Source organism: Plectropomus leopardus, chromosome 1 (assembly GCF_008729295.1).
Source record: "Plectropomus leopardus isolate mb chromosome 1, YSFRI_Pleo_2.0, whole genome shotgun sequence".
Taxonomy (NCBI): domain Eukaryota; kingdom Metazoa; phylum Chordata; class Actinopteri; order Perciformes; family Serranidae; genus Plectropomus; species Plectropomus leopardus.
The window spans coordinates 6,139,707-6,154,582 of record NC_056463.1 but is presented as its reverse complement, the minus strand read 5'-3'; the positions used below and the strand labels follow the sequence as shown (position 1 = coordinate 6,154,582).

The window sequence follows — 14,876 nt, the reverse complement described above, 5'->3', positions numbered from 1 at the left end:
CAGGTTTGTGGATATGGCCCTAGGTCAATACTTTGAGCTCTTAGTCACATTCCTCCAACCAGTTTTGAGCACTTTTTATAGTGTTACATTGTCCCGCTGGGAGAGGCCACTGCCATCAGGGAGTGCAGATGGGGGGGTGTACTTGGTCTGCAACAGTGTTTGGGTGGAGTGAGTCAAGTGGCATTCACATGTATGCCACAACCAAATGTTTCCCAGCAAACCATTGTGTTGTAACAAGATGATCAATGGTATCCACTTTACCTCCCAGTGGTTTTAATGTGTTGGCCGATCAGTGAATGTATAAAATGTAAATCATTTTTTTATTTTCATCTCTTAAAAATAATTCAATAACCTTCTTTATATCAGACATTGTACACATAATGCTGTAACCTGGAGTGTTTTATATGAGTGAGGTTTTTCTTTACCCTGAACCTTTTTCTGGGACAGCGGCCGTCTCTGACCTCCTCTCTTCCTCTACAGTTACTTTGAGCTGGAGAGCAGCGGGGTGAGAGAGGAGATCCGCTACCACTACCGCTTCAAAGGCAAGCCGCGCTCCGAGTCCTTCCCCTACCGCCTCGCTGACGGCCAGTGGCACAAGATCGCCCTCACCATCAGCGCCACCCACCTACTGCTGCACGTCGATTGTAACAGGTAACACACACTCCACACGCTAGACACCTTGATATCCCTGTAACAAGTGGCAGTGGTGATGTTATTTTTACCATGCCCCCTTAAAGTGACACGTTTAATGAGCTGTCTGTGTTTATCAAGGTAAATATTTGTTCTCTACTGTCCCAGTGTGGATGACAGGCTGTTAACAGGGCTGACAATGAAACATCCAAGGACAAATTAACACACACACATGCACGCACACACACACACACACACACACACACACACACACACACACACAGATTACAATAAAGGCTGTGTCTTTATTTAGCCTTGAGGATGTGTGTACAGCTCACACTGTTCCATAATGAAGTTGAAGTTAACAATGACATAATCGCCTCATCGATTGGGCAGCAAAGGCCCTTTTCTAAAGGAGCACTCAGTCAGAGCTGATCTATAAACATGCACCTCAGCTGTATCAATCCTTCTCAATCCTCACACTCCCTCCTGAGAGCCAGGAAGACATCACTTGTCCTTTTTTTAACACAGTTGCTAGACATACACGCCGTGAACAAGCGGTGTAACTTTAAGTCGAGGTAATGCTCTGTTACCTCTCCTGGATGAAAAGCTATATGATTGCGTTGTAGTATTGATTCTTGCCAGACGCCTATTATTCCCACCAGGCTGGCGGTTTGTCGATTAATTATCGCTGCAGTCACTGGCTGTCTGTCAGACAAGTCTGTAGTGAAGATAAAAGACAGCATCAGCGAGTTATTAGGGAAGAAAGATCAAAACGTAATTGGGTAAAATTGGAATCAAAAGTTTTTGCTAGCTTACAGTGCTTTAGGTGAGAGCTGAGTTAATTAAGAGATGGTTAAGATTGAATGGGTTTAGCGCTGTTTGTCATCTGTTGGTGGCTGTGAGTGGCATGAAATTGAAGGTTGATACTAAGCTGTTTGAAGGGGAGCTGTCTTTAGGAATACCTCAATCCCAAAAGCATAATTTTTATATCAGTTACTTAGCCTGTGTTACTTTGAATTTGTGAAGAAAACTGTTTTTCTGGCATGCGTCTACAGTGAAAAAAAATCCAAATATGAGAACATTCTTGATGAATTGGAAGTAAACAGGGGCCGCATTTAACAACAGCAAAATTCATCAAAACATCTGTTTTCAAAGTCTCACATAGCTCATGCAGTATGATCCAAGTCTCATTTATCTAGCTGTTTACTCACTCCATCCAAAACATGCATTTTTATGACAACCTTAAGGCCCTGACGCAACAAGCCGACAGCTAGCCGTCAGTGAATGTCTGTCTACCTAGGTGCTGCCTTGTGTCACAAACTGTTGGCCAACGTTGGCGTTATTCAGCTTTTTTTCTGCCTGTTTAGCATGTTGAACTGGCTATGGTGGAGCCTGTCTACGAATGAAATGACTCTGATTGGCTCAGTGCACAAAAATAGAAACAGAAGTGAGGAAAGTAAACCTAGGGCTAAAGTCAAGAGGGAGTGAGATTGAAACAAACTTGTAAAAGTATTTTTGGAGTTTGTTGCCCAATTTCGTGATAAATCTGGAATATTTGATTAACCTTGTCCCACTAAACTTGTGTAACCCAGTTGCTGTATATTCTCGCAATGGTAACAAGTGTGCAAAATGAGTTTTCAACGACATCCAAGGGCATAAAAAAAGCATCTGTGCTATAGCGCCAATCTGCCATGCCCAAACCCAATTGCACCAACAAACTGAGATAATTTGTGGTTTGATCATGTGTGCAAAGTTTTGTGAGTATTAATGTATCCTACGGTCCGCAGGCAGTCCTCACTAGATGTAGAAGTTTGCAATTTTCAGTAGTTCTGGTGTCTGTGCCAATTTTCATGAGTTTCTGAGCATCCTAAGTCCTTCAAAATGCAATTGTGCAACATAAACAATAGATTCCTTGTACTTTCAGTGCCAGGGACTCTTGGTCCTTGGCACTTTTGCAGGGCCCTAATAAAGAATAAGAAACAAGCAACTGCTAAAAAATTTAAAGCATGACTCACCAGTTTGCCTTGATGTAGGAGGACAAAAAGCATGAATGTTCTCCAAAACTTTAAGAACGACATCCACAAAGAACATGATCTCTAAATCTTTCCCATACAAAACACAGCTGCAACCTGTGGGTGTTATATCACACCTGTTGGTGCTCGAGTACAGGAGGTGGGGGATAGGCAGAGGAAAATATGAATCCCTGTACACCTACAACTACACAACGTCATCTGTTTGCTGGATGCACCTTATTTTTGTGTAATAGGTGGGTGACAGTTAAAAGCTGAAATCAACAGAGCTACACATTGTGTAATTGTTAATGTAGCACACATAAAGAATCAAAAACATTGTCAGCATATATTACCCTCCACTTGCACCACAAGATCATTTTCTCTAATCCTTATAATATTTTCTGTAGTGGTAGATAGTGCTTTGGATCAGTGGAGACAGGAGTTTCAGTGTGTGTTTTTTTATGGCAGGAAGGTTTGGAAAGAGCTTTCTCATCACCACCATGCACTGAAGTTTAGATGCAGTCTTTAACCCACCGTAGCACTTCAAAGGCATGTCACATTTGAAAAATGTTGCTGAAATTGACATCAAGCAACAGTTTCTGTAACCAGTTCATTTGCCAATGCAAGCAGTCTGTTTGGTTTTCGTCACAGGTGGGAAGAATACAAAAACATTGCACTAAAGTAAAAGTACTGTTACTTGAAAGAAATTTTACTTAAGTAAAAGTATTTGTAAAATGTACTAAATTAAAAGTTAAAATTAGATCAGTTAAAATCAATAACAATTATAAATATAGGTTATATGGATTTTTTTCTTTTTTCCCTAGAATTTTTCCCTTGGTTTTTAAAGATTTTTTTTTATGAATCTACTAATTTCTTGCAATTTGTGGAACATTTCCAAGTTGCTCATTGCCTTTTTCCCTATGTTTTGAAAGAAACTGCATCAATTTGCTCAGGGTTCAAAGGTTTCAGTACTTGTGAAAAGCATCTGAAAGCAGCAAAAGAAACTTTTCAAACGATTAAATTATAGCAAAAAATCTCAGCATCTTAACGGTTTATCTACAACGTTTACTCAGTTTGGTGCTGCTTTCATAGTATATGGCTTTTCACTACAAGGGCAATGGCCTCGGCAACATTGGCTTTAAATCCTTTAACAGCACTGGTGCCAGTTATTTACAGATACAAAAGATACAAAGAATACAGTCTTTCAAATTTTCTAGTTTGTATTGCCTTAAGGGCTGAAATAAAACCCATTCAACTAAAATATATCTACTTTTGATACTGACTTTATTTAGTAAAGTATATGAATGTTTTTCATCCTTAATTCTCCAGCGATAGAGCTTGTAATTCAATGCTTTTGTATTGCTGATAAACATTGCAGTGAGCAGAGTATGTCTAGAATTACCAATCAGACTTTCCCAGAGGGCACTAATGAGGATAGTTTATATGAGGTCTGGATTTAAATGAGTAACCAAGAGAGGCTATTTTCAGATTTTTTTTTTTTTATTTGCATAGAGATTGTGCAAAGTTTAAGTGTGAGTGTTCTTCACTTTTCTTTCAAGGTTGTTGCAGCGAACTAACACTTACTGAGTCAACAAATTAAAAATTCCAATTGAAATCCCCCCCACAGATGTTCAGTCACACTGCTTTGTTCAATGAAGAAACATAAAAAAGAAGGAATGCAAAATAATTTCTCTACTAACCTCATCATCTCACCCCTCTTAAGTGTTGGAAATTATTTCTCCATTCAAAGCAACTGGCATGTCCATTAGCTTTTAAATTTAGAGATATTTGATTTGTGCACTAAAGAGCACTTTATTGATAACAAGGCTCATTAAATGGTTTTAAGTATCCATAAATTTGAAAGGGCGCAGTGTATCCTCACATCTTCGAATTTAGAGTTTCCCTGTCCTTGGCAGCACTTGATTTTTGACGTCTCACACAAACTTTGATGTACACAAATTGATGTGATTAGGAGGCTAAAGGTCATTCTACAAAATCAATTATCAAGTCAAAACTAGTTTATTTGTAAAGCACATTTCACGCACAAAGGTAAACCAAAGCGTTCCACATAATGCAATAAAATCATAAAATGAATGAAAAAAAGCATGACATATGATAGTAAAAGAATAGAAGACCTTTAGAAGGAAAATTTAAAAGTTAAAGAGAGATACATTAATACAAAACAGAGGGAAGGTCAGGATGAGTATTACAGATCAGCATGTGAATCAACGGTTCACATGATATCTTACAAATCTAATGTACCTGCTTTCCTTATGCAGACTTTTGTTCTTTATTTAGTTCTTCACTACCATCAGCACATTTGTCACATGATTGCAGCCTCTCCACTTACTTTATATAAAAATTTGTGGCTCATGATTACATGAGATATGTAAGAATTGTATTGCATTACTTTTCATAGGTACTGTACATGTACGAACAGTGTGTGCAAAACATAGGGACCTTTGTGTTTCTTATATCAGATGATAACTGGCAGCGTTTCACCCTGATGCTGTCCAGCAATGTATTATGCAGACACGACAGGTTCCATGCGGCTACATTCTCAACTGATACCAACAGTCTGCATATCATGCTGCCGCAGCAGGTGCTGTCTTGCCATCCTGCACCAAATAATAACACCACAAATGGTTCTGTCCAGCTGTGTCTCAGCTGACGACGTCCATGTGGACTCAAAAGGTGGCTTATGGCGTCGGGATCATACACCAAAAGGTCTGCAAAAGTATTGGTATTTTGAAAATTCTGAATGAGAACAGGCTGTAAAGATTCAGTCAAAAGCAGTGCAAAGCATATGTTTTTTACTTCAATTTAATGTTGTTGCAAGTACGATATCCTCTGAAATTTTGTCCATCTCCGTGTAGCACATTATCTCAATGCTGCTTCTTCATGTCAGGTAGCAGCACAAGAGCATTCATAGAATAAAAGACCTTCAGAGATGGATTATGTATTGAAGCCATTAAGAGATGTATATAAAAACAGTGATTCCTTAAACCTTATTCTGTGTCACTCTGGAAGCCAACAAGCCACTTAAGTTTTTGTACTGAATAAACAAACAGGATATAATGTGTTAATTAGTGAGCTTAAGAGGGGCTTGTAGGCAGAGTTTGTAACTTTCAGATAGAGCCAAGCCAGCTGACTCTGTGAATAGGGGCAACTTCTTACTAACAAGTTTGGCTGTAACAAGTCCATAATTGTTGAAATGTAAGGGCTGTCTGTCTGCTGGCTTGTTCCTTTTCCAAAAATGTAATTTAACAAATCAACAGCAACAGCATCTTGCAGAAGGGAAAAATGCACATCTCAGAAGTTGGTAAGATTGAAAATTATGTAGGAAACTGCTGGTTTAAGTATAGCTGATGTGTCTTGGATTGTAGGCTAATTTAGATCAATTTTGTTTGCAGTTAGAACGTAGTGTGAGAGAAGAAAAATATATTGGAATCAGAAAATGTCAAGTGAGTGGGTCAAGAGATCCTCTTTCCAAAAAAACCTACAAAGCAAAACAACAAAGCAGACTACAGTGAAACAGCTATGATTCAGATTTGGTCAAATTGGGAAAACGTTGCTAATTGACACTTACAGAGGATTATTTTTGTTTTTCACCATTGGAAAAACTTTTTCCAACACACTCCTGTCTCCTGGCGACATGCTTCCCCTCTTTGGAGGTTATCAAAGAGCATTCTGTGGAAATTAATACAACAGTTGCCAGTGTCACTTTTAATTCTTGTGCTTTGGCTCCTAATAGCTTCAAGATAAGCATTCCAGACACGCTAATGAATTCAGACGCTAACTGGTGAAATGTCTTCGACCCCCGTTGCTCATCATCCTCGTCATTATTTAATGAATTGAATGTTCCATTTGTCCTCCATCTATATTTTACACATTGCACCCGTCGGGAAAATAGAATCGCTCATCAGTGCTCAATTCTTTTCACACCGTTGTCCATCTGTAAAGTCTGATGAATCTTTGTGTGTTTTGTCTTTCTGTTTTCTACTGTGGAGATGACGTCATGTAAATTTGAATCAATTCTATTGAGAAAGAGGACAAAACAGCTGAATGAACAGTGTTTTGTTTTTACTTCTACTATATATTAAAAGCAATGCAATTACTTATTCAACGCGCTCATTGGAATAATCATTATTTGTATTTAGATATATTGTTGCTGTCATAGTAATGGAGCATTTAAGATGTTTGTTTTTGCCAAAAGCAAGACACAGCAACATTATCCTTTATGTAACTGACATAATCTGTTTGGATATCCCTGCCACACCTGCCTGTGTCTTGTCATGCTCTTTGTTATTGGCTGGCTTCCTGCAGGACAGCAGCTTCAGACTGTACCATCCATGCCACTGTGTCTTAGTGAAGGACTTTTATCTTTTGGAAGGATTTGGACTTAATCTCAAGGTGGATTGGAAATCTCAGAGTTTGTGGAAGTTTTCTGGCGTTTGTGTCCTTGTTTGTTTTGTCTGAAATCTATCTAAAGAAAACATTAGAAGAAAAGAGGTATGGAAGGGAGCAAAGAGAGGCCGTCGCCTTCAGCTGGAAGTCCGTTAATTAACTTGGTAACTTTGTAAAGAGAAAAAAGCACTCTGTAAATCAGTGATGGAAAATACTCTGTCTCCCTCGACATATAGGTTAACATTTATACTAAGGCACAAAAATGAAGATTATAAATAGCATGAATGTTATCACCAGTCAGGTCCCGATGTGTTCCAAAAAGCCCGATGGGTGAGCCCACGTTTTTTTCAAAATTGTGCACTGATTTGTAAAAACGTACAATACAACATATGTTATAGACATTATCTATTCATTGATTGATTGATATGATCTCCAGTTTTAGCACTAGACAGCAGCTATCTCGCCTCGTGAAGGAGAGGGCACAGCCGAACTGCGTACTTTCTCTGGTGGGGAAATACAGGGTGGTAAGTTGGTGATCCACCAAGCTGGTTTGTTTTCTGCTGGAGATGAGCATGCCTTAAGCACCCACACAGCTAATGTGTTCCAGGCATTAAAAGCCGTCTTGTGCTTTTTCAGGGGGTCGGGCATGGTCAAGCTCAGGCTCAATATTTTATGTAATGATCTTGGACAGGCCATATTTGGGCTTTCACAGGGGTCTGTTCAGATTGGGTTGTAATTTTTTCGGCTCATTGAGAACTCTAGATAACTCTTATTATGCCAACTGTTGAGAGAGATTACAATGTGTCATACTCTGAAAAGCATGCCCAGTGGAGGGGAAAATAGGCGCTACAATATGCAATCAAGGGCTGAAACGCTAACAAAATGCCTGAGGCTATCTAAAAACATTAGATTTCAACATGTGAAGGGTTGCTTTAGCACCCAGAGTTCAGCTTGCTAGGGCAGTTTGTGTCGTCGATGTGCTCTGGCATACACCAATTACATTATTGCCCACTGTCTTTTTGCATTTTTTTAACAATACTGTCAAAAGATAGATGCTACCATTATAAACTGAAAGTGTTTGCTTTATCAAGCAGCAGCAGCAAAGAGACTGCACATTGTAGTAGTCAGATTTAACATTTTGTTGTTCCTAACATGTTGCTCACCTTGTGATTGCAGCGATTTTAGAGATGGGGTCAAAACATCTTACTATCTTGTTTATTAAGTCACGCAACACAAGTCTCCACTCTGTCCTTTTAACAACAAAATAAGTCCTCTGGTGCCTCCGCTCCGTCATGTACATGGTTTTGCACTTTGTGTGTGCTGCACTCCAAAAGGTTAAAGTGGAGCTTTTGGAAATCTGAAGCTTACTCTTGAAGAACCCCCCTTGAAGTTTTGTTTATCAGAGTTCAGTTTGCTGAAACACAAAGTTGTGTATAAAAAGTTAACAGGAGCCTCAGATTTATACTTTAATACATACTCAAATTACAAGAATTGTAAGTTACTTTTAGTAAACGCAGTGTTTAAACTTGGCCCCTCATACGCTGCTACTGTGCTATTATGAGAATGTTACATTTGTTGTAATGGAAAAGCTGATACGATTCAGTGCTTGTCAGTGAAGTTGAATGCAAACTGTAGATTCACTCTTTTTCCTCTTGGCTTTATTTGCATCTTTTGGCGTTGCATCTGCGATTTTCGTAGCTTCCTCTTGGATGCATGCTGATACTACTTGGTTACTACAGTCCCAACCTCATCAGAGCTCTATTATTGGCTTGTGGCTGCACGCCCAGAGAATTTCAAACATAGCAAAATAATAGGAAAATAAGGGCAGAGTATTTGCAGATAAATAAACCACCTCACACTTCTAGTGGGTCACAAATGATGATTGAGAGGGATTTACTTTGCATGAGTATTGACATTGTTCTTTAGCAAAACCCTGCATATAGTATAATTTTAATTAATTATTAACATAATAAGTGAAACAAAATCTAGAATGAAATGTTTGCCTCAGAGCTGTCGACTTAATTAACAAAAGACTATTGAGACTCCACTCTCTAAGGACATGCTTTTGTAAATACATTCAAATAGCATCAGAAAAATCCACATTTGTAAATACATCAAGCCCATCAAGCACCAGTGCCTTATTTCCCTTAAACATTTTCTTACATTAAACTGAGTGTGTTTGTTAGCACAGGGCTTGGTTTCTTCCTGTTTTTCATGATGATGCTGCATGGTGCTTTATTAATGCTCCATGCAGCACTTAGACAAATGGGTTTCATGTGGTTCACCAATATGACTTGACAACCACAGACCTTAAACACTTACAGTTGACTTGATGCTTGACTCTGAATTTTCTCAGTTGAATTGAGACTCCACTCGACTTGGACCTGCCCTAAGAGAATTAAATCAGTTCTAGTTAGCCTTCCCAATGTTTGTACTTCAGGTATTGGTTAAGTGTACAAGGGTGGGTGGAGGGAGCACATGGGGCACACCCACCTCATTAAATAGAACATTTGTCTCCCCCAGTAAAAACATGAAAGTAGTAGAGGACAACTGTTTACTAAAGGGCTGCAAAAGCCCTCAAATTGATGTGTTAATGTTCAAAGTTTGAAAGGGTAATGCTCCATTTCATATGTAAGACAAGATAAAATACGATACCATGACATGATGCTATGCGATATGATGCGATGCGATACGATACGATACGACGCAGAACAATGCGGTACGAAACGATGCGATGCGATACGCACAATGCAATACAGTACAAAACGATACAACTTTATTGTCAGTTTACAATGAAATTCATTTTGTGTCCTCTGACAGCTCTGCTTCACTATGTGCCCCCCCCAATTCTGAAACGAAACCTCTGCCTTGGCCTCCACTTTGCTCACAGAGGCTGCCTGACCTCACTTTTTCAGCCTTGACACGACTATTGGTAATCTCCTAATTTGACAGAGACTCGCCTGCTGGTCTCCTGGACTCATCTTATCTAACAATATTCAGCCTCTGTCAGTAATTATCTTTCTTATGCTTGTTGATTAATGTGGTTTGCCTCACAGCTCATCAGTGCGGCTCTGCTCATTCACAGGCGTAACATCTCTATTTGCTGCCTCCTTAATAAATGATGCTTATCACTTACATGGTTGCACTTAATAAATGTCCGTCCACAAATTTATTTAATCATACGTCTTGCAAAGCTGGGCTCCCTGTTATCATTCCTTATTGAAGATAGCACTCTCTTGATTTTTTTTCCAACTCCATCCGTGAGCACCGTGTAGACGGTAGAGAAACCTTGAAAAGGTCGCCAGGCAAAGGACATGTTTTATGTATGAACATACACACTCCACACAGAATGGACTTTAAAATTAATTGATCCCTCTCCCTGTGAGGTGACAGTGGTATTAATTAACAAGTCAGGTTAGGACGGCACACTTAACTAAAAAGCTTAAGAAGAGCAGCCAACTACATGATCTAAGTAATTAATTAGGTATTTAATAAGTACTTTAGTGGCGACCTGAAAAAAAAAAAAATCCCCTTGCCTGTAACAATGCTCATTCCACTGAAAAAAAAACCCTCACAAAATACCTGAGCCTCTGGTGAGTCCTTGTAGAGAGTTTTTTTTTTTAAATCTTGAAATCAAACTTCACCAAGGTTGAACCCTATACAAATGCTCAGAACGGAAATACTTCTCAGAATCCACTGATCATAATGATGACTTTATGATTTCAGTTTGGCTGTTGAAAATGTTGTTGTGATTAGGCTCTAGATCAGGGGTCAGGTTACCTCAGTTCTTTTTGGTCCACTCTTCTAGAAATACCTCCTGGCTAAAAGTCAAAGTCACTGACTTTCAGAGCAAAAAACTGCTCTTCCGCCTTCCTGCTGCTCACCTGACCAGATGAAAAATGAATTTTCTGTTTGCTGCCATAGCATTTTAAGAGCATTTCAATGAACAACTCAGACATTTAGAAATAATGATATGTATGGAATCTGAAATGTTATTGCATTCAGATGTGTGTAGTGAGAAGATGGCTGCAGTGTGTTCCCTTAGAGAGAGTCGTTTTATTTTCAGTCCTCCGCCTCCTCCACCTTTCGTTTTGAAATGCATTTCATTGGAACATACTCAGTTACTGTAGGTCGTTTCTCTCCCACACACACATTTGTGTGATATTACCTGCAGTAGCACCTCTGTGGAGCCTAGACAAGGTCAGGCACTTACATAACTGTAGTATGTAATTGCAATCTACAAATTGTCCTAATTGAATTAGTGGCAAACACCCAGAACACACTCCCTCGTCACACACTCAGAGTCAGCTCTTTGTTTTGGACCTGAATAGCTAATCGCAGTAATGACATTGGCTCTGCCTGTCACTTATAACCACGTGGTCGTCCCTTACATGCAGAAGGTCATTTCTTGTGCAGTCTGGCTGGTGTTTCCCATAGGGCCTGTGCTGCCCTCAGCGCTGTTCAGTTCCTGCTTCAAGCCTCCTTTGCCTCTCTTGCGCTGCTTTTTTATTCGGCATCCAGTTTAGCCAGGGCTGTGCTGCATGTGTGATCTTCAGATGTGGTATGAAAGCCAACCTTCAAGCTGGGTTGAGTTGAAAGTAACTGGTTTCTCCTTGTTGACTCTGTCCTTTGGGGGTACAGCACAGAAATGGGCTCGAGACAAAAGCAACCCCCTCTCAAGATCTACTCAGCCGCCTTCTTGCTGTTGCTGCTCTCTGCCTGCCAGGTCTCTCTCCTGCTGCGGAGTGTGTACAGGAATTAGTTTTTCACCTACAAATCTAAAGCCCTGCTAGTACTCACAGTGCAAAAATTTGGCTACTCTTTCAAAATCAGTCAAAGTAAATGTGGCTTTATGTCAACATCTTGATTTTTGGCCATTTGGGGTTTTTAATTTTATTTCAGTGAACAAAGTCTTGGATTTCAGCATAAGAAACTCACCAAATTCAGACGATGAAAATTTGAAGCTTGTAGAGACATGATGACAAGCCAGCAGCGGACTCTTAATTTCTCTGAAATTAAAAATGGAAGGCTTACAGTATCAAGTTTTGACTTTCATGGTATCAGTCCCTCTTAAAATCCAACAGGTCTTAACCGACAACCCACTTGAGCTAGTTATTTATATTCCTTTCATCCCTCTGTGTCCATCAATCAAAAGAATCAAACATTTTTCATCAAATTCATTCAAGATGGGAATATTTTTGAGGGAAATCCATTGCTATCTGCCAACTTTGCTGGAGTACAAAGAAAACCCAAAAACAATACCCTTCCCTTCTTTCTAGAAGTGTACAAAGCTCAAAATGTATTTTAGGGTCATGTGAATGTTTGACACACCAATGATTTAGCTAAGCACTGACCTGATTGGGCTCTTGTGCTCATCAGACTTTGCAATCTGCTAATTATATACTGTGTCAAGTGGATAAAGCTGATACTTTGGCCAGCCAGTAGCATTGACCTGACAGGAAAGATCTCATACAAGATCCAGAATTGAAAGGGTTAATCTTCTGAGGAGGACGTAAATCTGTAAATTGTTTCCAGCTTTTTTCCTGCAGCTTTTAACGGCACTGAAGACTTTCTAAGCGGATGGAATTTCTCAGTTGTCATGGAGACAGGTCCAGACAAATATGATAACCAGTTATTTAGATCATCCGTGGGTCGTGCTTTTGCCCTGATTAGTGCAGAGCCACATTCCCTGTGACAGAAACATCCAACACAGATGATACATTCATACACACTCAACATAAAGTATGTGTTTATGGCATAATTACTGCAACTCAAGGAAATATAAGCACTAGTATTAAAATTACTCCGTCTTTGTGTCACAGGAACTCAGCACATTGTAATTTGTACTTATATGTTCTGTTTACCTTTGTTTGCTCATTCTGATTTGTAGGCATTTTACAATCTGAATTGTCAGTTTTGTACTTAATTAAGATCGTATCAACAAAGCTTATTTTAGGTTTAGCGAGAACTCAAGGATATGTCATTAAAACGTGAATCTTTTTTCATAGTTGTGGCAAGAAACACGAGCAGTGAGATGATCAGGAAGCCCACTGTCAGTAATAGTCTCTCATTGCTGATAAACTGTGTTCCTACCAACACTGAAAGTTTGGTAAGTCTCTTCAGATTGAACCAGGAAGTGGTAAACAGTGGTGCAGTGAATGTTAAGATAACTGATTTTTAACTGATGATTTTGGTTGACATTTTACAGTTTTGGAAGTTTGGCTAACATGGGGGCTTGTTTATAATTCTGAAAATAGAATCCAAGTTGTGATAAATTGTTATTATCCTTAAAGGAGCTGTGATTTAAGGGGATTTAGTAGCATTTAGTGGTAAGGTTTGCATGTTGTAACCAGCTGAAACTTCTTCTGTGCCAGGTGCGAACTCCCGCTAAGAATTCCTTCAGTGTTTATTGTTCAGGAAGTTTTTACCAGAAGCTGAATTATCTGCAGAGATACAAATCAGTGCTATTCCAATGCTGTTTGACTAGTTGCAGACACAAGCCACAAGCCCAGCACTTGCTTATGGATGCCTACTGATTTTCTCCAAAAACTTAAAGCGATTGTTGCACCTTTTATATTTCATATTGTCCACCCTGGTGGACAATAAAGATGTATTCTGTTCTATTCTATTCTATTCTGAGCGAGATGGCCTTGGTTTTTTGCTCCTGTCTGGCATGTTTCAGGCCACAGCTCCTTTGATCTTTAAGCTATTATGTTTATAATATTCACTCTGCTGGAGTTTTTTTTTGTTTTTGAGAGTATGTAGGTGTCACAACAGCAGGTTTTGTACACTCATCAGTGAAGAGCTTTACTTATGGATAAGCTGAATGACTGAATAGGATGGAGCCTCATTTACAATTTTTTTTTATAGTTAAGTGTTGAATCAGAGGCTCAGAGAGGCTTTGTGTTCGTCATGCCTCGCTTTACACAGGTGGTTCGACTTCTGATGGGATTTTTTATTTGCAAAATGTTCAAGGTCAAGGCTTTGAAGACACAGATTTATTGATATGGCTCCATTAGCTGAGGAGTCTGAATCGCTGCATTGACAGTTACAGAAAGCATGCATTTAGCCTGTCGCCTGGAGTGAAGCAGCTGTCTAATGCAGAGTGACATATAAATATACCGAGAGGGATTCATAGAGATTTTTGATATCTGCTGAGTATTTCCTCTGTTCTGGTTTCTCCCAGAGTCATTAAAGAGCATATGTGATGATGGTTAGATCTGTACTATATTGACAACCCCAGAGACTGAGTGATACAGAGGGCATACGGTACACTTGCATTCGTAATAAGGTTGTTTTTTAGCCAAGGGGCACGGCTGGAGAGATGACGGATTTAGTCTGTTGGTTTGTCAGTTGTCAGGTTAGTCCACCACTTTTTTCCAGACTAAAATGTCTCAGCAATAACTTGAATGGTTTGCCATCAAATTTGCCGCAAATATTCACGTTTTCCAAAGGATGTTTCCCTGACTCTTCATCAGCCGCAGTCATGAGCTCACATTTGTGGTTTTTGAGTAAAATGCTGCTACATGAGAAAAATTCACATCATCCACAGCTCTTGTCAAAACATAGTAAAGCACATTGATATCATTAAATGAGTGACAACGAAGACTTTGGTGGAATTAGCAATCTAGCTTGCTAGCTAGTCAGACAAGGTTGAAATTGCGGTTTTTCAATGGAGAAAAGACAGGATAACCTCATCAGTTGGTTTTAGGACTGTCACTGTTGTTTTGACTGTGTGGAGGTGTACTGTTTTTCATTTTAGCATATAGGCCCTTGGACGCAACAACACCTGAGCGAAAGTCCTGGCAAAACACTATGAGTTTA

General features: G+C 39.4%; 1 protein-coding gene across 1 annotated transcript in view; it reads left to right on the top strand.

The window, feature by feature from the left end:
• LOC121946268 (protein kinase C-binding protein NELL1-like) overlaps window positions 1–14,876 on the top strand; it is a 321,639-nt gene that overhangs the window by 64,364 nt on the left and 242,399 nt on the right. The window contains exon 4 of the mRNA XM_042490773.1: window positions 481–651. Coding sequence (XP_042346707.1) covers window positions 481–651 — 171 coding nt within the window. The remainder of the gene's footprint in view (window positions 1–480; window positions 652–14,876) is intronic.